Below are 24,700 nucleotides of genomic sequence, written 5' to 3'. Positions count from 1 at the left end.
GTTCAGCTGGGTGGACTGGGTGTGGGCGTGTGTGTCTCCCGCAGGCTGCCCGTACGCTAGGTGACGCTGCTGTGTAGGAGGAGAGGGGGAGGGGGAGGGGAAAGGTGGCAGAGAACCAGGAGGAAGGGCACGCGTGCCGCGGTCCGCACCCTCCCGACTGTCAGCACGGAGCAACTGCAGTCTCAGCAGCCGCAGCAAGAGGGGGCATCAAAGCAGGGGCCCCTGCAGCTGACTGGAAACCCTGAAGGCGACAGTGTCCCCACCTCGGGGGTCTGACTGCAGAGGCCCGCAGCGTGGCGTGGGATGCAGCAGGCCCGCTCACGCACCGCGCGCCGCCAGGCTCGCTTCCAGCCCGCAGCGAGAGAGACCGAGCCCGGGGGGAACCTGCACGGCGCCGCGGGGGGCTGACGCGCTCTTTGCCCGGTGGGCGGGGCCTAGCTAGGGGTGGGCGGGGCTCGGTCGTGGGCGGGCGGGGCCTAGCCAGGCAGTGGGCGGGGCTCGGTCAGGGAGTGGGCGGGGCCTAGCCAGGCAGTGGGCGGGGCTCGCTGGTGGGAAGGCGAAGCGGCCCGGAGGCCGCGCGGAGGGCGGAGCGCGCCGCTCCGGGGGCGGGTCCGGCGCGGGAGCGCGGGCGCTTTCCCGTGGACTCCCCCCTTCCTCGGGGTCCTGCGCTCCGAGGCTGCGGGAGAAGGTAACAGGGGAGGGGCGCACGGAGGTGTGGGGAGTCAGGGGTAGAGTTCCTTAAAGCGCCTCTGGATTGGGGGGCGTTGGAAGAGAGCTGCTCCTGATTTTTCGCAGCGGGCCTCCCCGGGTTTCACCTAGTCTCCGCTTCGGGGACTGTTCCCAGCGAGCTAGGAGGGAATTTATGCTCTTACCGATGGTAGATTTCCAAGTCCGGGGACTGCAGGCATATCTCAGACGTACTACGGTTTGGTCCCAGACCAGGGTAATAAAGCAAGTATTGCAGTAAAGCAGGTTGTAATCTGTTTGAAGGGGAGGGTCTTGCCTTCAGTTTGTAACAAAAATGAAACACCTGTGAAGCGCAATAAAGCAAAGCACAATAACGGAGAGGGGTTGTTAATGAGGATTGTATTTTCTTCTTTAAAAAAAATCAAATTCTATATTCCAAAACAAAAAACACCATGGAGCTTTCCCTCTGAATGCAAAAATGATTCGACATTAAAAAATCCATTACCATAGAGAACATTTGACATCAGGGAAGAAAAAAGTGGTCATTGATAGGTTCTGGGGAAAAAATATCATTAATTTCATGATCCAGTCCTAACTTTAAGAGAAAGCTCTTAGTGTTCTAAAAGTACAAGAAACTGAAATGATCTGAGGAGCAGGAGGAAGGTGATCTCAGACGTAGCATCATAGTTAACAGAAAACAATAAAAGACCTTTCAGCAAAGTAGAAACGGATGTTTGATGTCACTGTTATTAACACTGCCAAAAAAAAAAAAAAAAACCTCAAAAAAAGTCTGGAGGCTTTGCTAGAAATAAATGATAAAGATTTATTCAAGGGTCCTAGGGTTTGCAAACAGACACACAACTAGGCAAAACCCCAGCAGTGTTCTAAAAATGAAAGACAAGAGTTGATAATAATCGGTTCTGCATTCTTAGCCCTAGGATGGTCCAGGACGGTTATCAGTCAGATACCAGGCCGTCTGGATTATGGGTGCCAGAGGGTCTGGAAGATGGGCTCCAGGAAGTCTGGTCAGGACCCGTGGTTTGGATAATGGATGTCAGGTGATCTGGATAGTGAGTCCTTCAGGAGATAATCAGAAGGTTATCTGGAGGTTTGACATGTACCCAGGCATTGATGCAGGGTTGAAAAGATCAAAAATTTAAGTTGCCAGGCTCATTAAAGCAAGAATAGAATTGTTTCCTCATGTCTCATCCTACTTGATTTTAGTAATTTAACAACTTGACTATAATGACTCCCATTTTATTTCTTTACTCTTTCCTCAACACACACACAAAAAAAGGTATAAATTTTGGAAAGAAAGAAGAAATATTTGCAGTATGATTATCTAGAAAGTTCAGGAGAATAACTGCGTGCTGTTAGACACAAAAGGAATCGGTGAAGTGGGCAGTAACAATAACATTTGCAAAATCATTGTCTTTTCTACACACTAATTATTAGAAAATAAAATTGGGGAGGGAGGTAGAGATCCTGTTTATACATAGCAATAAACAAAAGCACCTAGGAACAAAATTTTAAAATGTGCTATATCCGAAGAAAATCAAAGTCTTCTGAGAGGCATAGGTCAGACTTGCATAAACAGTTATAATGTTTACTTTAGATGAGAAAACTAATGTTGTAAATATGGTCATTTTATCCACTTCAATCTATCATTTTAACTTTATCACAATAAAATGCCCGACTAGATTCACCCTCAATAGTAACTAAAGAAGTAGAAATTAAAGCAACAATGAGTCAGTTTTACTTATCACATTGCTAAACAGCACCTGCCTTTACAGAGCAGGCATTCCCTAGTAAGCATTAAAGCAATGAGTCAGTGCATTGGGGAAGGGAAACTATTTTCAACTCGAGAAAACGGTTTTAGGGAATCAGAGAAGGGAGAGATCTCATTTGATATTCAGAGGAAGGAAGAGGCTCATACGGTTGGTTTCGGAGCATTACTAAGGGTTGACATGGGGAGCACTTCGGCCCCCCATAATCTCCATAAGTAACCTGTCCAAACCATCCCAAACAAACATACACAGTACAGTGTGCCTGGGTTTGCTCTGCAAAGGCATTTTCAAGACTAGGCTCTTTGTTCGTGCCAACCCCGTCCTTCCTCTTAACGTCAGAAACAGTGGAGTCGTCTTTTAACCTCTCTTTCCTTTATACCCCACGTCGCGTCCATCAGCACATCCTCTTGGCGTTAGCTTTAAAGATAGCCAGACTTCAGTCACTTCTCACCATCTCTTTAGCTACCACACTGGACTAAACCACTGTTGACCTGGGTCATTGCAGGAACCTCCTAATTATGTCCCTGCTTTTGCTCTCGCCCCCATTCAATCTGCTGCCAACAAAATGGCCAGAGAGATGCCACTAAAATCCAAGTCATGTCACTTCTCTGCTCAAAACCCTCAGTAAAAACCAAAGGCATTCCAGTGGCCTACAAGTTCCTGCCCACCCCACTCCATTTTTTTGTTTGTGACTTCCACTTACATTAACTGCATCCCTGGTGTGATCCTGTAATTTGCCATTCAAGCCAGGATACTTTTGATAGTGAAAAGAGGCAATGTTAATATTCATTGTGCCAGGGCCACAAGCACAGACCAGCACAGCCCTGGGAAAACCAGACCCAGGCCCCCTCCACTCATCCCCCACCCCGTCCTTTGTGCACACTGAGCCAGCTACGTGGCCTTATCATTCCTGAAATACCCCGGGCACTCTCCTGCCTCAGGACCTTTGCTCTTACCCCTCCCTCTGCTTTAAGTTTCTTACCCAAAACACACACAGGACATGCCCCCTCACCCATTTAACCTTTTACCCAAATGTCACTTCCTCAGCGAGCCGCTCTGACCACGCAGCCCAAAACTGCAACCTTCCCCCCAGCCGGCACTTCCCATTCCCCTTTCCCGCTTTATTTTTCTTTCCAGTACTTAACACATATTTGCCATTTTTTTGTTTATTATCAGTCTCCTTACTAGCTCATAAGTTCCAGGAGGGCAGAGGTTATAGCAGGTTTTCTACCATAATGTTTTCCCAGTTTAGAGAACAGTGCCTAGTATACAGGGATGGGCAAAAATAGGTAAATAATAATAAATAATACAATTATTAATTAATAATACAAGAATAAGCTGTGTTTCACATACAATTGTAAACCTACTTTTGCCCACTTCTATATTAAATGCTCAATCAATATATTTTTTAATAATTCTTTTTAAGTTTACTTACACTCCCTTTCAAATAGGTGGCAGTCCATACGCTCCTCCTGTACAGAAATTCTGAGCAGGTGGCATTTGAACTGGGCCTTAAAAGCCACGCCTCACCCCCACCCAGGGCAGGTGGCAGCTGGATTACCCTCTGTTGGGCCACACCTGCATCCTGGGATTCTGCAGCACCTTATTAGCCGGGCAGCCTCCATTGTGAGGTAGTTCTGGTTTCCCCATTGCCAGGGATAGCAGAGCACTGAGCCTGGCCCCACGCCCAGGCCCCAGGACCTCCTGTCCCATGGTGCCTTCTTCTTCCCAGTCACACTGTTCACTTTAGGGCTAAACTGGGACGGGCTGAAAATCCAGGCAACTCCTGGCATGTGACCAATCAAACGCAAGGGACACTGAGGGTCATCCTGAGATGAGACTCTCATAAGTCCCCCAAAAGCCAGGTGAGGCATCATCAACATCAGCTTCCCCTGCCACCAGCGCTTCACTGATTCAAAGCTCGGGCTCCAACCAGGGCCAGGCACCCTCAAGAATTAGGACCTAGCACCACAGGCCCGCAGCCCTGGTTCCTCTGGAGAGAACCCCATGGAAGGCTGGTTTGAAGCTGTTCCAGGATTAACCCTGAGCCACCGCCACATACCCACCATGTCCACGACGTCATTGCTTGGCAGAAGCGTCGACAGTGAGTCCAGCTCCCTGGATGAGGGATCTAAGTCAGCCTCCGAGAGTAGCAGCAACACCAGTTCAGAGAGTGTCCATCCTGCTGAGGAAACCAATAGACTGTCGTAAGTGGCTGCGCTGCCCTCCCAGATCCGCGGTCAAGCGCAGAGGCCTGTACAGCTCCGGGCCACGTCTTCCTACTCCTTTCTTCTTTACACACTTACCCCATCGAGCAGGACACGTATGGATGAAAGACAGAACCTTCAGAACCTGAGAAGGTTGATCTGTGTGGCTCTGGGCATTACACCTGTTGCCCAGTTTTTGCAAAAACCCCAGCTAGGGTAGCCATCCCCAGCATGAGCTTCTTTATCCTGGGAACAATTTTGTGTCTTAAGCTGGCTGCTCTCCTCTCCTACATCTGCTATTCTTCATTTTCTCTCTGTCTCTTCCTCTCTCTCTCCCTGCCTCCCTCCCTCCCAACAACAAACCCATCCAGATAACAAAAGGTTACGTCCTAGCCCCATGTCCCTACTTTTACTGCTGTAGACTTGGACACGTGGAAATTTTTCTTAGGACTTTATTATCAATCAGACTATTACCTAATAATCAGATCAGATAATAGCCATGGGGGTAAAGAGATTGTAAATGACAATACCCAGTGTTGATAAAGGTGTCAAGAAATGCCCTCTCTCGTGTCCTTTGGGGAAAAATTGAATTGGCACCTTTGTAGATGGCAATGTTGTAATGTATTGCAAATCCTAAAGTACATTTATATAAACATACAAATACTTTTTGTCATATGCTTTCTTTGAAAATACAAACACACACATACACACCTGGCAGTAGTGACTGCCTGGGAAAAGAACTGGGAGACAGAGAAGGCAGAGATGGGTTTATATTCACTATATAAGGGTTTTGGGTTCTTATTTTTGTCTAACTTTGAATTTCATACTGTGTTACTTAGGTTTTTTTAAGTATTATTAAATATAAATATGTCTTTTGATCAATAATACCACTTCTTGGAATTTTTCCTAATGAGATAACATAGGTATTCATGACGATTTTATTGAAGCACTGATTATAATATTGACAATTCACAAACAATAAAATTGTTTAATTAAAGTATGATACATACAGTAGAATATAATACAGCTGTTACAAGTGATGAAGGGCATCTGTGGTTGTGGAAAAATGTAGAGGACATACCACTCATAACGAATATTAGTTTAGGACACAGTGTTGTAATGGTTCTCCTTGTGTAAAATCGTGTGCATTTAAAAACCAATAGGGATAACCAGAAGGATGTTAGTCAAAATATTAAAGGTGATTATTCCCATTTGGTGAAATTTTGGTATTTCCTTTAATAATAGCAATGTAATGTTTTTCAAGGAAAAAATATAAATATAAAGCATTTTAAATTCCCCAGGAGTTCCTCACATGTGTCTTACTCTCCAAGGCCCTGATCTGTGATGCAAAACCTATCTCACCTTCCCAGGAGATGATTCAAAGGGGCCAGGACACTGCTGTAGGAAAGAAGTGAGAGCAGGAGGGCAGGAAGTGGGGAGAAAAAGCGCATCTTTTGGAAAAATTGTCAAAAAATTGACAGACTATTTTTAAAAAAATATTTTTGCTTCAACGTATTTTCCAATAATTCCAGTTGTCAAGAAAGAAACATTACCTCTTAGAAGTGAAGGGACAATGGGTGCCCCCATCCTTAGGTATATTCACTGAACTAACAGATGTGGGAAGTCCCAGAGGACCCAAGGGCCCACCCTGTGCTCTGGGACCCAACCGCCTCCCAGGTCGGTGTTAAAATGTAAAAGCGTGACACAGCCCTGACTCCCTTACCAATGGGACAGAGACTGTCTCTGCAGGACTTGCTGTGTGGCCTTGGTCAGGTTATTTCCACCCTCCCAGCTGCCTCCAGACAGTTCAGAGACTGCACAAAGAGGTGCCCTTTGGTTCCTTGAGGAGGGGGCACCTCTATCTGCTTAAACCAGTCCTTGCCTGCCAAGTTGTGCTTTCTCTTCAAAGAGGCTCTTTCTAGACAGGTGAGCACCAGAAGGCCAAACCAAAGGTGGTAGTTACGATGATGTGACGGAACTGGTGCTGGTGCTGGTAATGGTGATGATGGTGATGATGACGGTCATGATGGTGACGGTGCCTCACATCCGTGAAGCACTTCACCGTTCCAAGACTCATCATTTCATTACCTCTTCTGATCCTTACCACGTCCCTGGGAGGTAGGCAGGGCAAGCATCTCCCTCTCTCTCTCTCTCTCTCTCTCTCTCTCTCTCTCTCTCTCCCCCCCCCCCCCAGGTGAAGAAGTAAGGTGTCAGCAGCTAAGGGCCTTCCCCAAGTAGTGACCAAACACAGTAGGTTAAAGGCAAAGTTAGAACTCAGAATCCAGTGCTTCTTACCTCTGGGTTCAGGGCTCCTGCACTCGGCTTTTCGTTTCAGTTCCTTTTTGATTCTCTCCTTATGATCCTGTTCCCACCTTCCCTCTCCCCGGTGGTTTGGAGCTGCCAGACAGGTGAGAACATCTAGAACCCTGGCACTAGCACCCTGCCGGGCACATAGTGAGCATTCTACATGCACAGTAGTGATGTTATTAAATTTTATCCAATACATAGCATGGATTAAGTTCAAAATGAATACTGGTTGAGTAAATGGATGAAAGAGTGAACTAGAACCAATAAATAACTCCATATGTGATGGGAGATTATGTTTTTTCTAGGGAGTGAATTAATCAATGACCAGGCACCAATAATTACTCCATAAATTGAAAAAATTATTTTTGTTCATTGCCTATCTAAATTCCACATCTGGTAGGTCTTAATACATATTATTTGAGTGAATAAATCATGAAAGAAACCACGGATGAGTTAATGAATAAACTGTACTAGGGTGCTATGCAGATGGTAGCAACTGTTAGCGACTTTTTCTTTAACGCTTAGTGCACGTTAAATATTTGTTGAGCTATCTGAACTAGCACCAGCCCTGGATCACCTGCTCCAGGAAGGTCCTGGGACCTAAACCAGAGTCCGCTTCATCGGGTTTTGTTCCTCTTGCGAACAGAGGGTGCTGGAGATGCGGGAAGGAGGCTGAGATTCGGCCCATCCTTCCCTTCCACTAACATGCCCTCTTGTCTCCCTGCTCTCCCCACACAGGATGATGCAAACCTTGGTCCATTTATTGAAATGCAACATTGGCACAGGGCTCCTGGGGCTTCCCCTGGCCATGAAAAATGCTGGCATATTGGTAAGGGGGATCTGGTGATGACAACTAGGTTTACCCATCTGGGGGAGGGGGACGGTGGGTCCCTGAGGCCTTTGCGCTGCTTATCAATGGACAATTCCATACCGTCTGTGAGAGCAAATGTGTCTGCCGACATCAATCCACAGGAGCAGGCCTGGGGCCTGGAGCCTGGGGCCTGGAGCCTGGAGCCTGGAGCCTGGAGCCTGGAGCCTGGAGGGGATAGGGCATTATTCTTTTCCTAGCTTTATCGAGATATAATTTTAAAGTGCACCACCTAAGACTTGGCATACAGATATTGTGAAATGATTACCACAGTAAGTTTAGCTAACATCCATCTTCGTATTGTTACAAAAAAAATTTTTTCCCTTGAGACGAGAACTTTTAGGATCTACTCTCTTTGCAACTTTCAAACATGCCCCAGAGCCGCGTTAACCACAGTCCTCATGCTGCACATCCCCCCCAGGCCCCGTTTATCTCATGGCCGCAAGCCTGTACCTTTGGGCCACCTGCATTCACTCCCCCACCACCCTGCCCTCTCCTTCAGCACCCACCGTCCTCACCGGCTGCTCCCCAGGGTTAGTCCAGCCCATTTCCCTGGTTCACACTAGCAGCCCGGTCGCCGCGGTTGTTTGAGTGCGTGGCCTGTTTCAGCCCATTGGATTGATCCTGAGGAAGCGGGTGGAAGGTGAAGATGACATCTTCCCCAGTCCCCGCACTCCCCGCCACCCACCCTCTCCTCTTATGCTGTTCCCTTCTCCCTCCTCTGTAAAACGACCGCTTCCTCTTAACATTAATGCCACCGTCACCTGTTTTTCTAGAACTTCTGTCTACCTCACCTGCAATTTTTACAGCACTTACAAAGATGAGACATACTTATTTTTTAATAGTTCTAACTTCCTCACTTACCTGAAAAGTGTACCACCTAAGACTTGGCGTACAGATATTGTGAAACGCTTTGAGGGCAGGAACTTTGATTTATCTTTACCCCTCCCCACAGTACCTACTGTAGAGACTGACACTCAGGGAGTTCCAATTCATGTCTGCTGAGTTGAACTGATGCCAAATAGATGATTTCCATTTAACTGAGGTGAATTTCTGCTTCTCTCCAGGCCTGGGAAGTGGCCCCATGTCTAAAGAAGGCATATTGAGACCGTGGCTTCTGTTATAACTTCCAGTCTGTGGCAGTTCTAACCCGGAGATGGGACTCTCCCCTTTGGAATTCTCAGGGTTCTAGAATTTCTGAAGAGTATTATTACCACATGGCCTTCAGCCAAACTGTCTTTGCCAGCGTGGTATTTGCTGTTTAAGATAGCTCTTTTGTCCTTTGATTTTGCTTTCTAATCCCCCACCAGAACCTTTGACCATAATTCACTTGAGAAATATATATTGAGCACCCATTATGTGCATTCTTAGGCCCTGGGAATATAGAATTAAATAAGACAGAGTCTCTGTTGTAGGGAGGCTACATTCTAGTAGAATCTAGTGGTACTCTCGATCTCTCATTTGTTTCTTTATTATAAATAATGTTACCTCAGGTCATATCTCTCAAGGCATGAGTGTCCAGAACAAAGGAGGTGAGACAGTTCCTCTTTACTCTATGCCCATCTGATCATATTTGGGAGATTATGATTAATAATGAGCCTTGCTTTTTAATTTCTTCCCACATACAAAAAAATGGAAACTGTGAGAAGATATTGTTCATTAGCTTGATTACAGTAATCATTTCACTATGTGTATATCAAATCATCATGTTGTACACCTTCAATATATACAATTTTTATTTAAAAAAGAGAAGAGATATTGACAAATTAGACATTTTAGAGCAGTGATTCTCAACTGAGGACAGTTTTTCACACACACCCCCAAAGACATTGGCAATGTCTAGAGACATTCTTGGTTGTCACAACTTGTTTGGGGAGGGAGCATGCCACTGATACCTGGTGAGTAGAGGCCAAGGAATGCTGCTAAACATCCTAAAGCACACAGGACAGCCCCCACAACAAAGAACCATCTGGCCCAAAATGTCACTAAGTGCCCATGTTGACAGCCCTGTGCAAGAGGGAAAGATCCTAAATCTGGGGAGGTAGTGAGTGCTCTGTCACTGCAAGTGTCCTAGCAGAGGTTGGGCAGCCACTTTGCAGTGATGCTAAGAAGGGCATCTAAGCCAGAGCATCTGGAGGCACAAGGACGTTCAGGCAGGGCGCTCATCCCAGAGGCAGCTTTGTTATGAGAGGCTGGGAGAGGGCCGGGGTGGGAGGGACCAGCGTGTGGCTGACCGCCCGCCTCTCCTCTGCCCTCCAGGTTGGTCCCATCAGCCTGCTGGTCATCGGGGTCCTCACTGTGCACTGCATGCTCATCCTGGTGAACTGCGCGAATCACCTCAGTCAGAGGTGAGAGTCCTGCTTCTCTCCCACCCCGCTCCAGGCCCTATCTGAGGGTGTGTTGAGTTTCCCTTGACATTGACCCAATTACCTGGCCATTGCTTCAAGCCACCACCCCTGCTGTTCTAGATTCTACAGAGGCGGTGATAAACCTCAACTGGAAGCTCCTAGTTTCAGGCCCAGTTCTGCTGCTGACTAGCTGGGTGATCCCGTCAAGTTCCTGCACCCCATGAACCTAGAAAGGTCAAATTGATCCAAGGTGCAAACGTGCTCTATGAACCGCATCTGTATGCGAGATACTTAGAGATGTCTTTCTTCCTCTAATCCCCCCCTCAACCTCCCCCACCTCCAATACACATACCTCGTAAGGGTAATTTGTTCCAGGTAAACCTTTTGGGGGACGATTTAGTTAGCAATGAAATGACTAGTTCACAATGACTTTAGTCATTAATAAAGCACACATCAGATATTCAGTGTTTATATTTTTGAAACTTCAATGCAAAGAAAAGACAAATGCAGTGAAAACAAACAATGCTAAGAGCTTCATATGTGTAAACTATCAGTTCACGCGTGGTTGGTAATTCCCTACAGCCCACCACCTGGTGGCTCTCTGTCCACAGCTCTGACCTGTTCCCGAGGCATGTAAACGGGTCATCAGGCACAAGAGATAGTAAATGAAACTCCTCATGTCAATTTACCAAACCCAAATAGGTGTATCTGGAGAATATATCAGTCACGCCTAACGTGTGGAGCACTTTCCAGCTCATAAAACACTGGTAAGAGCGCTTACGCATTCTGCAATTCAATTTATTGCACAATTACACTGTACCAGGAACACGGCGAGAGCTTTGCAAGCTGCCTTTTATTTACTCCTTACAGTAAACTTGTATAGCACTATAATTACTCCCATTTTACAGACGAGCAAACTGAGACTTAGATCGGCGTTAAGCGCCTTGCTGAGGAGCACACAGCCAGCCAGTGGTGGCGCCTGTATTCCAAGGTCTTCCTGACTCCGCTCTAACTATTTTGCAAACCTTTTCTTCCCTCAAGCCTGCTGGGCCCATTAGATCACCAAGTAGGCTTCTAATACCTGTGCCATTCACGATAGCCTTCTCCTGACTTCTTTTCGATGACTCGTTTTTCGTTTTTCTTTCTAACACAGAGGTTACAGACTGATGGCCTAAGAGCTGACTATGGCCTTCGGTTACGTTTTGGGGAAATTCCACAGTTTTTACTTTGTTTTGTTTTAGCCTATGTCTAAAAATGTGGAGACTTCACATTTAAAAAAAGATCTTCATCTTCTTCTTGCCAGTGAGACAATCTGACACCTCTGGGGCTTCATTCCTTTATCATTCGGCGGCAGCCAAGTTCTAGTCAACCCCTTTTAGGACGGGAAGTGTACCAGAGGGTTTGCCACTGTCCCCACTACTCCCTGTTGTCTCACACCCTCTCACCACATTACTAATACTGGTCTGGTCCCCACAGCTTTTGAGTTTGTGATCGTCAGACTAATATATTTGCCAGTCCTATGCAATGTGACCTCCTTTATATTTGAAATGCCAAGCACAGTGAATAATAATCAAAATGGAAGGATCATGCTGCCTTACCAACACATCTCTGTATCCATCCCTCACTGTCTCCTTGAGTCTGGGGCAAAAACTGAGGCTCAGAAATCTAAAGAGGCTTGAGGTCTCTCAGCTAGCTGAGAGGGCGTGCTGGGATCTAAACCCTGGCTTCCTGACAAGTCTGGGGACCTTTTCCTCTCCCAGCTACTCCCCTCAGACGTGCAATTAGCACCAGGGATCAGGGCCCTCAGCAAACTGCTGCTGCTCCCACTTACTCACAGAAAGCTCCTCAGCAGGGCCTTCCCCACCCTGAGGAAGGGCCACCTAGGGAAGAGGGACAAGAGAGGCTGGAATGTGGGTGTCACATCCTACAGGGCTGCTGGGCAGGAGCCCGAGTATCACCTTTGCGTGTGATCTGGTCCGGGATAGGCCTCTCAAATGTCCCAACACCCTCGGCCGTGGGAAGGAGGGAATGTAAGCCCAGAAACCCAGACCCCTCTCTGCCTACTTCCTCCTGCCCCGACCAGGCCTGCACAGCTCACCTCCTCTCACATCCCCCCTTTCCTGGTTTGCAGACCTCATCAATTCACAGCTACTGTTTACTTTTTAAAAACCCACTTAAATGTTAGTGCTTAAAACAACTACTATAAAAAAAGAGAAAAGGCGGACTCCTCAAGTTTTTAAAGTATACTGTTATAAAATATTTCAGTAATATTGTTGCTAGAAAACAGCTAGAATGCTCCATGTTAACACACAAATATATAATAATTACTCACTGTGGGAGTAAATTGTAGTTTTCACAAAAATGTTCTAAGTTACACGTTTCTTGTCCTTTCTCTAGACTGCAAAAGCCTTTTGTGAACTACGGAGAGGCCATGATGTACAGCCTCGAAACCTGCCCAAACTCCTGGCTGAGGACCCACTCGGTGTGGGGAAGGTAGTAGTCACTAATATTATAGCAGTAATAATAACAACAACAACAACGGCAATAATAATCTTCACCTGTTCTTCCTTTATTTCCAGTTGCACAGGTTTCAAACGAATATCTTCTTATTGCAAACTGTCAAAAAATATAGAGAATCTCCTCCAATAGCTCCATCCCCCATCCGACTCTTTATTCAAGATGTAATCACTGCTCTCTAGTTCGTCAGTGTTTCCCTAGACTTTTGTTTCTCTGCATGTATGTGGGTATCTGTGTGGTAATGGAAATAGACATTTTCAAAAATATTTTTTAAATTGATTTTTAGAGAGAGGGAAAGGGAGAGGGAGAAGGACAGAGAAACATCAATGTGAGAGTGAAACATAGATCAGCCGCCTCCTGCACGCCCCCTACTGGGGATCCAGCCTGCTACCCAGGCATGTGCCCTGACCTGAAATCGAACCCGCAACCTTTCGGTGCATGGGACAGTGCTCAACCAACTGAGCCACACTGGCCAGGGCTGGAAATGTGCACTTTGTTTTGTATTTTCTTGTACATTAATTAGAATATTTTTGTGAAATCTGCTCTTTTATCTAACAGTATGTTTTGAATTCCTTTCCACATTGAGACGCAGAAATCTCCTGACATTTCAGCTTTCCCAGCAGAGCCCTTCAGGCGGTACTGAGTCAGCACTGTGGCTCCCAAGATCCCTGTGGCAGCTCCTCACTTGGGACTCTCAGTAGGTCATTGATCTCCTGATTAGGAGGTACTCTGATTATCAGACAGGTGAGATCGTGGGCTGTAATAATGGGTGACTCGTGATTGCCCATCCTTTCTCAGCCCATCCTTTCTCACCACGGTTTATCAGTTTCTGATGACACCATGAGTAAAACTTTTGGGCGGAAAGGGTCCCTAGAGATCACCATATCCATGTGTATTCAAATGGGGGGGGGGAATGAAGCCCAGATAGGGCAATAAAGCTGCCCAAGTTTACGCAGGAATTTAGTGGCAGAGCAAGGACTGGAATCCAGAACATCTAGCTCCCACCACTCCATTTCTCTGGAGATCCAGTAACTGAGAAAGAGCTGGGAAAATATTTAAACCAAACATTTGTAATTTTTAGTGTGCTAAGGGATACCTGGGGGGCTTGATTAAAATTGCCCAGCCCTGGCCAGTGCGGCTCACCTGGGTTAGCTTTGTTTTGTGCAGCCAAAGGTTGAGGGTTTGATTCCCTTCTGGGTGGGTGCCTGGGTTGTGGGTTCAATCCCCAGTAGGGGTGTGAGTGAGTCAGCAGATCGATGTTTCACTCCTACATCAATGTTTCTCTCTCTCCGTCTCCCTTCCTCTCTGAAATCAATAAAGATTTTTTTTTTTTAATAAATACATAAAAATTAAAAATAAATTAAAAATATTTTTTAAAAAAACAAAACAACAAAAAACTGCCCATTTCGTGGAGGCAGCAATGATCAGCGGATGCACAAGCCATTAGGTGAAAGGCCATTGGGAAACTCCATGAAGGAAGAATAAATACACGGACACCACCCGGCCCCAGGTACTAATCTTAGCATCTCATGTTTACACTGGTCAGCCAGACATGAGGTACCTTGTAACGGGGTACAGTAGGGAGTACAGAGCATACCTCGGGAATATCCTCTCCAGGAAGGTAAATGATGGACCTCCGTCTAAGCAGGCTGCTCGACCTAACATCAGTTTACAATAAACACAGGGGACAGAGACATAAGAGAAATGGCATTATGAAGTCGTCAGCTAAACTCTGGAAAGTGGGCCATACTACAGGACATATTCTCTGGTACCTTCAATACTAACCCAAAAAATTAAAAGTTGCAAAGGGAAAAATAAAACAGGGCAAGGGGAATTTAGCAGTTTAAAAAACTTAAGAGACTTAATAACAAAATGCAATGTATAGACTTGTTAGAAACCAACTTTAAAATAGACATTTGAAGAAATATGAATATGGGCTGAATATAAAATAATATAAAGGAATTATTGTTAATTTTGTAAGGGCTGATAATGGCATGATGGTTATATTTTTTTTAAGCCCTTGTCCGTTAGGGCTGCATACTGAGTTATTTACAGGTGAGTGCCACGAGGTCTTTAGTTTGCTACAAATACTCCAACAAAATAAGCATGTGTGTAGTGTAGGGGTGAGGGGATAGATGGTAGAGGATTGGAAACAAATCATTGTGGAAGCTGGCATGGGCACACGAGAAGTCACTGAATTCAAAATCATTCAAAATCCACCTAATAAAGAGAAAAATATCTCCATTTTGAAGTCTCACAATGACACCACCCAGCTTCTGACTCAATAGGCTGATCGGAGAGCCAGGAACCTGTGTTGTGGTTTTTTTTGCATAAACCTCAGATGATTCTGATGCAATTGGAACTACAATCCAATTTTGAAAAACACCAATCTAAACATTAGAATCTAAGTAGAGGAGCATATTTTTGTTCCCTTAAAAAATAAATGCATCCCCAAATTGGAGACAATTTAAATTCCAAAAGAATAATAATAATAATAATGGAGTACAGTGTATTAAATTTAAAAATAATGGATGTGAAGGCACATTTGAGATCTTGCTTTCTGGCAATGTCATCAGTTTGGCTCAAATTTTTAAAAAATTTTTAAAAATTTTTTTGTGAGTCTATTGTGATTTTTTTTAAAAAGGTGGAGGAGAGAATATATCTTTCTTAAATGTCAGCTAATAAATTTAGAAGAAATTACAGATAGAATTAGAAAACCACCAGCCTGCAACCACTGATGAAATAATTGATTCAGACAAGGGGCATTAATGAATGTTAAACCCCTTGGTTTGAGGGGAGTAGGGTATTCACGCCATCTCAGAGTTTTACCCCAGGTTACAAAGAAGGAAATGTACATTTGCAGTGGAAAAGCCTGGCAGTCACCACCAGGTAACCACAGGACATCATGAGCCTCCTGATAGTATGGGAAAAAATGTACAGAATATCACTTATGTGGTTTGCCTGCCGAAGTGCTTATCTGGATCTGTTCATGAGGAAACAACTGTACAAGTCCACCGTCGTGGACAGTCTGCATGGCAGTTGGCCTGGACTTTTCCCAGAAAAACGATGTCATGGAAAACAAAAAAAGATGGATTAGGGGCTGCTCTACATGAAAAAAGACTAAAAAGACACAGCCTTAATGCAATATACAAACATTGATTAGATCCTGAATCAAAAAAATAAAAACAGCTACAAAAGATATTTTGGAGAGAATTGGGTTATTTTTAAATTATGGACTATATGTTTGAGTATATTGAAGTTGATTTTCTGGACATCATAGTCTTAAGAGTGGTATACTAAGGTATTTAGAGTTGAAGTGTTCTATCTACAATTGACTTTCAAATGGTTCTGAAAAATTGTATGTGTGTGTGTGTGTGTATAATACATACATGATGCCATTAGGGCCAAAAGTTAATAACTGATATGTCTAGTTAAAGGACATATGGATGCTAATTATACTATTCTTTGAACTTTTTCTGTGCACTCGAAAATTTTCAATATACAAGAGTGGGGAAATATGAAAAATAACAGAAATAATTCTTTCAAAAATAAAAATGAATGCATTTTAAAAAAATAATCTTTCCCCCTCTGTCTGCCTCTTCTTTTCCTTCCCAGGTACACTGTCAGCTTCTTATTAATCGTCACCCAACTGGGCTTCTGCAGTGTTTATTTTATGTTTATGGCAGACAATTTACGACAGGTAAAGAGGCCTCTTCTAGGCAGAGTGGGAGAAAAGTAGACATCCTACTGCGAGGGCTGCATTAGCAAAAGCATAGTGTTCAGATCTTGAACAGGAGACAGCTTCATTTCTAACCCCCTATCAGGCTGCTCTTGGGAGTTCTCTCAGTCCTGGGAATCAGCCTTTTAAAGGCTCATAGAGAAACCAAAGCAACACCTGAGGAGCGTAACCAGGATGGAGACAGAGGCTCGCAATCAGGTCCGATCAGAAATAATTGAGACTTTTGAGCCTGAAAAATGTTGGTAAGATACATTTTAGGTATCTCAGGGTTGTCATGTAGAGATGACTAATTAAATAGAAGGCAAATAAGCAACAGCCTTGCCCTCATTACATTCCTAACAGGCGTTAAAAATCAGTCGTAGCCTTCTCTCTGCCCTGCACGGAGTAAAGGGAGCATATTTGTGTTTGTGCTCTCAGACAGCCAGGACCGTGACGGGAGATGCAGATGGAATATTCAGGTAGACAGATGTTGCCCACTATTCAGAGCTTTCTACCTTTAAGAGCTGTCTAAAGTAGAAGAAAATATTTTTGTGTAATCAACTCCCGTTGTCTGGATGTATGAAAGAAAACCGTTTGGTAGGGACGGAGAGGTTGGGCTAGATGACAGAAGGACCCTTTGACCTTGAGATTTTCTGATTCTAAGAGTTTCTGGTTGTCACAGTCATGGGCACTACAGTTAGAGTAACTGGATTTGGCAAATAAAAAAATATGACACTCAGTTAAACTGGAATTTCATATAAGCAGCAAAAAATTTTTTTTTTACTATGATTATGTCCTTTGTAATATTTGGGACAAGCTGTACTAAAAAGTTACCTGTTAATTAAGTGGGTGTCCTGTGTTTAATCTTTAACCCTAACTGCACTCCCTTCTTTCTGCTCTGTCAGATAGTAGAAGAAGCCCATGTGACCTCCAACATCTGCCAACCCAGGGAGAGGCTGGTGCTGACCCCCATCCTGGACATTCGCTTCTACATGCTGACCATCCTGCCCTTCCTGGTCCTGTTGGTGTTAATCCAGAACCTCAACGTGCTGTCCGTCTTCTCAACTCTGGCCAACATCACCACCCTGGGGAGCATGATTCTGATCTTTGAGTATATCATGCAGGTCTGCGCCTGAAACCAGAAGCGGGTCTGGGGTTTCTGAGACACCTGGGGAGGGTTATTATCTTTATGAGCAGGTGCAGGTAAGGAAGGCGACCACCTGCTCTGAGCAGCCCATGCTATGGTGATAGCTGTGAACACTTTTTTTTTTTTTTTTTTAATATATCTTTATTGATTTCAGAGAGAGGAAGGGAAAGGGAGAGAGAGAGATAGAAACATCAATGATGAGAGAGTCATTGATCGGCTGCCCCCTGCACGCCCCCAACTGGGGATCGAGCCCACAACCTGGGCATGTGCCCTGACCAGGAATTGAACTGCGACCTCCTGGATCCAAGGTCGATGCTCATCTGCTGAGCCACACCGGCCAGGCTGTGAACACTTTTTTTAAAAAGATTTTTTATTGAATTTTTTCCTTTAAGGATTTATTTTTTTATTTATTTGTTTGTTTATTTATTTATTTATTTATTAGAGAGAGGAAGAGAGAGAGAGAGAAACATTGCTGCAAGAGTGACACACTGATCAGCTGCCTCCTGCACGCCCCCCACCAGGGACAGAGCCCACAACCCAGGCATGTGCCCTGACTGGGAATTGAACTGGCAACCCCTCAGTGCCCAGCATGATGCCCAACCAACTGTGCCACACTGGCCGGGGCTTTGTGTTGTTTTTAAGCTCTGAACACTTGTACCACAAGCTATAAAAGCAGTTGTCATCATCATCGTCATCGCCGTCGTCACACTAGATAACAAACAGTTACTGAATACGGTCTGTGATCCAGGGTTTGTGCAAAGGGCTGGGGATTCAGTGATCAGTAAAACTGACAGGGTGTCTGCTCTCGCTGAAGTCACATTAAAGTGCTTGGGAGGAAAACTGCAATCAGATAATCGACAAGAACTGTAACAGCGGTAGACAAGGGATACGTGGAGAATAAAGTAATTTGATTTACTTTGTGCCAAGTTTTTTCCATATATTAACTCATGTCTTCACAGTGTTACTCTTTTGGAAGTGCTACTTTTATCCTCAATTTACAGACAAGGGAGCTGAGGAACAGAAGGTAGCTTTCCCGCTAATTCCAGTCAGTCTGCCTCTCCAGCCCGTGCTGTGCCGTCATCACAGGCCCTGAAACCCCACCACTGTGGCTTCGGTTCTTTGAAAGTCTTTGTGGGTGTATTAGTTTCCTATTGCTGCTGTAACAAATTACCGCACATTTAGTGGCTTCCAACAGCACAAATTTATCTTACAGTCCTAGAGGTCTCCCTGGGCTAAAATCAAGTTGTCAACAGGGTTCTTTCTTTCTGGAGACTTACGGGGAAAATTTGTCTTATCTTTTTGGGCTTCTAGAGGCTTCCCTGCCCACATGCCTTTGGCTCATCTTCAAAGCCAACAATGATGTCAGGCCGAGGCTTTCTCATGCAACCATCTCTCTCTGGTTCTCCGGACTCATTCCCTCTTCCACTTTTAAAGACCCTGTGATGACATTGGGCCCACCCAGATAATCCCAGATAATCACCTTATTTTAAGGTCAGCTGATCGGCAACCTTAATTCACTCTGAACACTTAATTCTCCCTTACCATGGAGCTTAACACATTCACAGGTTGCAGGGATTAGGACATGGACATCTTTGGGGGGGCCAGGACTCTGCCCACCCCAGGAGTCCATTAAAAATCATTGTTCCCTCTAGATCCATGATAGCTGCTGTACCAGTCAGCAGACTGCACAGCTGTGAGGGAAGTGATGGGGTAGAGGCATTAGAGAGCCGGGAAACAGGAGGCTGGGATTCTTCTCTGGGATTCTTATCTTAGCTTCGGGCAATTCCCCTCTCCTCCCTGGGTCCCACATTTAAAGATGAGAGGGTTCCCAATAGCCAAAAGGTAGAAACGACCCAAATGCCCATCAATGATGAGTGGATCAAAAATATGGTAAATGCCTACAATGAAATGTTATTCAGCCTTAAAAAGGAACAAAATTCTGATCTATGGTACAACATGGATCACCCTTAAAGACATTATGCTAAATGAAATAAGCCATCACAAAAAGACAAATCTGATATGGTTTCACTTACACGAGGTACCTAGAATAGTCAAATTCATAGATAGAAAGTAGAATAGGGGTGGCCAGGGGGCTGGATAATGGGGAGTTATTAACGGGGACAGAGTTTCAGTTTGGGAAGGTGAAAAAGTTTTAGAGATGGATGGTGGTGTTGGGTGCACAACAATGCGAATGTACTTAATGCCACTGAGCTGTACACATAGAAATGGTTAAAATTGTAAATTTTATGTTATGTGTATTTTACCACAACAAAAGTAAATAACTTTTTTTTTAAAGTATATTTTTATTGATTTCAGAGAAAGGAAGGGAGAGGGAGAGAGAAACATTGACGATGAGAGTCATTGATCGGCTGCCTCCTGCACACCCCCCACCAGGGATCGAGCCCGCAGCCTGGGCATGTGCCCTGACCGGGAACCAAACTGTGATCTCCTGGTTCAGGGGTCAACGTTCAACCCCTGAGCCACACCACTTGGACATAAATAACTTTTTAGAAGATGAGAGGGCTGACCAATTCTAGATATCTCGTGAGTGCGCCTAATACTGTCTCTGTGGATGTCAGGTGTGGCCCAGCTTTCTGTCTGGCCACGATTTTCTGTGCCATGGCAAAGCCAATGCCTTTCTTCTCCTTCCTTTCAGGAGATCCCAGATCCCAGCAACCTACCCCTGATGGCAAGCTGGGAGAACTTCCTGCTGTTCTTCGGTACAGCTGTCTTCACATTTGAAGGCGTCGGCATGGTAAGATTGATGTGGGGTTTGAGTGAAGGGTCCCTAGTGCTCTCGAGGGAAGCCAGTCATTGTCCCAGATGAGCAAATAATAGTACTTATGAAAAGTGCAGAATAGGATTTTCTGTTGGTGGAAGGGAATGTCAGGACCCAATCTCAGGACACCAGCTGCCCCACGCACCGCACTAAGCTTTGAAGATTGAGCGAGAACTCACGCATCAGCCCGGAGGGAGCGAGAGGGCACTGCGGGCCATAGAGAGCATGCAGGAAAAGGGAAGGGGGCATGGCCATGTGCAGAGGGCCCTTCCCTACCCGGGCCACCAGCAAAAGGATGTCTGTGCTTTGTGGGGAACCTGCTTTGTCGCAAGGTGTCACACCTCTTCTTACCTTTCCTTTTACAACCTCTTTGGCACCAGGTCCTGCCTCTCCAAAACCAGATGAAGCATCCACAGTGGTTTTCTTTTGTTCTGTACGTGGGGATGTCCCTTGTCATCCTCCTCTTCATCTGCCTGGGGTCATTCGGCTACATGAAGTTCGGGTCGAACACCCAGGCCAGCATCACCCTCAACTTGCCCAACTGCTGGTACGTCCCTGCCACCCAGGGCGGGGAGGAGAGGGTCATGGGCTCTGAGTCTTAGCAACAGAATGTGGCATTTCCTTGGGTTATTATTAGCAACAAATATTAACTGCTAGCATTTGCCTTATAACAACAGGCAAATTTGATAATCCAGGCCCTGTGTGTTATCTCCTTTGATTCTCACGACGGCACTATGAGTTAGCATTCTTATGATCAATTCCATTTAATAGGTGGAGAAGTTGATATGTGGAGAGGTAAGTAACTCTCCCAGTTACTTGAAACTGAATCTGCCTGACTCTATGGTTCAAAGGCCCTAAAAACAGGAAAGATCGGGAGTGTTAGGAAAACAGAAACAGCAATGATAAAACGTATAACTCCAGAGTAATCATTCAGGGTTCTGCAGGACAGCTTCTCAGGCCCCCAATTCCAGAAATTGGCCGAGGCTGCCATGGCTGTGCCCCCGTGGAATTCGGTCTGGAGTTCTTACATTCAGTCATTCATTCATTTATGCATTCATTCATGGACATCGGGTGCCATGAGGCCTTCACACCTGCTCTAAACCTGGCTGGTCATGAGATTCTCCAGAGCAGCCTTCAAGAGGGATCAATAAGTACCCCTTCCTAATAAGAAAGAGACCAACAACCTAAGAAAAAATGGCCACGATGACACAGTTCACAGACAAATGCCCCCAAATGGCATTTTATATATTTATTAAAAATGCTATGTCTCCCTCATAACAGAAATGCCAATTTTTTAAAAACCCAATGGCAAAGCCCAGCGTGTGTTCACACACAGTTTTGCAAGGTTGTGGAAACCAGCCCTCCAGAGACTAGGACCACACGTGGCCACTATGTCAACAGCTATCACAATAGGAAATCACATATACTTGTGCCCAGCACTGTTACTCCCGGATTGTACTCCATACGCACAGAGATATATGTACAAGGATAGTCTTGGCAGCACTGTTTACTGGCATAAAACCAGGAAGAATCTAAATATCCACTCATTGGAGACTGGTTAAAGAACTACAGTATCTCCATGCAATTGGGATACCAAGCAGCTGTTACACAGAAGAGCCAGATCTGTGTGTAATCATAGGGAGCAACCTCCAAGGAATATTTAATGAATGAAAACGGAGCTCAGTGGTGTGCAGAGGATGCTGCTGCGTGTGTGTGTGTGTGCGTGTGTGTGTGTGTACCGACATTCTATATAAGCTTATAGATCCACTGATTTCTGGAAGGGCCACAAGAAAACTGTTAGAGGGATTGGATTGCCTATGGAAAGAGAAACCGGAAACTGCGAATCAAGGCGGGAAGGGGGTTTTTCACTGTATGACTTTAGTGCTATGAATTTTACTCTATGCAGATAGACCTTTTTAAAAATGAAAAGAAAAAAACCCATAGATTTCGAGCCACAGACCTGCTCAAAAAGAATCTCCAGGGATGTGCACTTTTAAAAAATATATATATCTTCATTGATTTCAGAGAGAGGAAGGGAGAGGGAGAGAGACCGAAACATCAATGATGAGAGAGTTGTCATTGACCTGCTGCCTCCTGCATGCCCCCGACTGGGGATCGAGCCCACAACCCTGCATGTGCCCTGACCGGGAATCGAACCGCGATCTCCTGGATCCTAGGTTGACGCTCAGCTGCTGAGCTGCGCCTAGCTGGGCTTTTAATAAGCTTCGCAGGTGGCTCTGATGGTGGATCCAGCCTGAGTCGTTGGAAGTTAGGCAGTTCTGTAACTCAGTGACAACGACCAGCTTCTGAGCAGTGAGTGAGTCCTGCATGGCCCTGCCCAGGAGCCATGTCCCATTTCACATCCTATCCGTCCCTCCGCAGGCTGTACCAGTCGGTCAAGCTGATGTACTCCATTGGCATCTTCTTCACCTACGCCCTCCAGTTCCACGTCCCAGCCGAGATCATCATCCCCTTCGTCACCTCCCAGGTGTCAGAGAGCTGGACACTGTGTGCAGACCTGTCTGTCCGCACAGCCATGGTCTGTGTGACCTGTGAGTAGGGCAAAAGGGCACTCATTGCCCAAAGTGGTGACTGGGAGTCACATTGGCACCTACCCCGCTATTATTGGCTCTGCCACTTTCCTCCTTCGTGAGCTTGTGCAACACACTTTTACCTCCCCGGACCTCAACTTTCCACCTGAAAAATGGGCTTAACAGGACTACCACATTAAAATATCACAGTAATCTCTACTGCCTACCCAGAGAAGGTATACATTAGCTGGTTTACCAGCAAACTAGTAAGGGTGCTTTCCAGAACAGGTTTTCCTTAATTTGTTCACATGCATGAAAGATGGAGATTTGAGTGTTTATAGAAGAGGAGATGGGGAGTGAGCAACCTAATGCTGTCTTCATGTTTTATGTCTTCTTTCATTATCCAGATCCTTTATTTTATTTTATTTTATTTTTAAACATATCTTTATTGATTTCAGAGAGAGGAAAGGAGGGGGAGAGAGAGAGAAACATCAATGATGAGAGAGTCATTGATCGGCTGCCTACCCCCCAACCCGGGCATGTGCCCTGACCGGGAATCGAACCCTGATCACCTGGATCCTAGGTCAATGCTCAACCGCTGAACCACGCCCGGCCGGGCTCCAGATCCTTTTAAGAGTAAGAAAACAAGTGGTTGAGATTCTGACAGCAGCGAGCTAGCTCTCATTTTTTATATCCTTGCTTCTAGACAGTGGTTATATTATGTAGATTAGTACCTATTCACCATAGATTCAGTGCCCAGGTAAGAGCCAAGCATTTGTTGAGTACCTAAGGTGTAGCAAGTTCTTTCTTATAAATGGGAGGCAGCACAGGAGAGTGGATACCTGTTCTGGAAAGCACCCTAGATCTTGAAGAAAATATCACCTCTTTATGAAAATGCTCCAACACATCCGATCAGAGAATGAGAGAGACTGGTAGACTCTCGTGGTTGAAAATCCATCCTCCCTCTGATGGGATGGCTCCCATCCACTGTCTTCGATTGGGCATTTTAATAGATTCTCATCAAGCTGTGTGACCTCAGGCACGTTCACTTCCCTCTAGAGCTCTAGATTTCCCCATCCCTACAATGAGGTAGGTGGTAGAGGGGCCCTTCCAATAAATATTACATGTGAAAAACCCAGTAAGTTCAAACATAAAAGGAGAGCATCTATATTGGTAGAAACAGAGGTGGGAGTCCAGGTGGCCTATCAGGCATCTGTGGAATTAGAAGGCGCCAAAGAAGTGGTTTGTTTCTGAGCTCCCTTCTCGCCCTTCGGAACCTCGGTGACTAAATTCCTGGTCCCCTGCAGGCGTCTCGGCCATCATCATCCCCCGCCTGGAGCTGTTCATCTCCCTGGCAAGCTCGGTGAGCAGCAGCGCCCTGGCCCTGATCATCCCGCCCCTGCTGGAGCTCATCACCTTTTACCCGGAGGACACGAGCTGCGCCACCATCGCAAAGGACATCCTGATCAGCATCGTGGGCCTTTTGGGGTGTGTATTTGGAACATACCAAGCCCTCTACGAGTTGACCCAACCCGTCAACTATCCCATAACCAACTCCACAGATGTCCACTCACATCATTATTTATTTTTATTCTAATAGCTCTCCCTCCTCCCACCCCCAGCTTGGCTTCCACTCTGGATATTATATATGTTCATCAAACCCCAACATCTCTCTATTTATTGGTGGCCTCTTTATCTTTCCAAGAGAAATGTAGATGATGCAAGTCAGTACTGAGACCTCTCAGGGTGTGGTTTTTGGGTTTTTTTTTGGCTTTGGATATTTTTGGAGGTCTTTTGTACCTCC

At 45.4% G+C, this 24,700-nt stretch overlaps 1 protein-coding gene across 1 annotated transcript; it reads left to right on the top strand.

Annotated features, from left to right (window-relative positions):
• Nucleotides 1–619: 619 nt before the first annotated feature.
• On the top strand, nt 620–24,517 carry SLC36A3 (solute carrier family 36 member 3). The gene is made up of 11 exons (XM_081134677.1): nt 620–688; nt 4,568–4,681; nt 7,727–7,817; nt 10,116–10,204; nt 12,602–12,697; nt 16,337–16,421; nt 17,345–17,563; nt 20,243–20,341; nt 20,746–20,912; nt 22,748–22,917; nt 24,204–24,517. The coding sequence occupies exons 3-11, from the start codon at nt 7,728–7,730 to the stop codon at nt 24,491–24,493; spliced, it is 1,305 nt and encodes a 434-aa protein (XP_080990803.1). The 5' UTR covers nt 620–688; nt 4,568–4,681; nt 7,727; the 3' UTR covers nt 24,494–24,517.
• The last annotated feature ends 183 nt before the right edge of the window (nt 24,518–24,700 follow it).

The sequence above is a fragment of the Miniopterus schreibersii genome (genome assembly GCF_964146895.1).
Source record: "Miniopterus schreibersii genome assembly, chromosome: 4".
NCBI lineage: Eukaryota > Metazoa > Chordata > Mammalia > Chiroptera > Miniopteridae > Miniopterus > Miniopterus schreibersii.
Note: the sequence above shows the minus strand (reverse complement) of the source record. Positions and strands in the feature narration are given on the sequence as shown.

Bases quoted from the DNA above. Each gene is read 5' to 3' on its own strand.
- SLC36A3 (XM_081134677.1), top strand. From the start codon at position 7,728: ATGATGCAAACCTTGGTCCATTTATTGAAATGCAACATTGGCACAGGG. The intron at 7,818-10,115 runs GTAAGGGGGATC...TCTGCCCTCCAG, and splicing joins TGAAAAATGCTGGCATATTG to GTTGGTCCCATCAGCCTGCT. The intron at 10,205-12,601 runs GTGAGAGTCCTG...TCCTTTCTCTAG, and splicing joins GCGAATCACCTCAGTCAGAG to ACTGCAAAAGCCTTTTGTGA.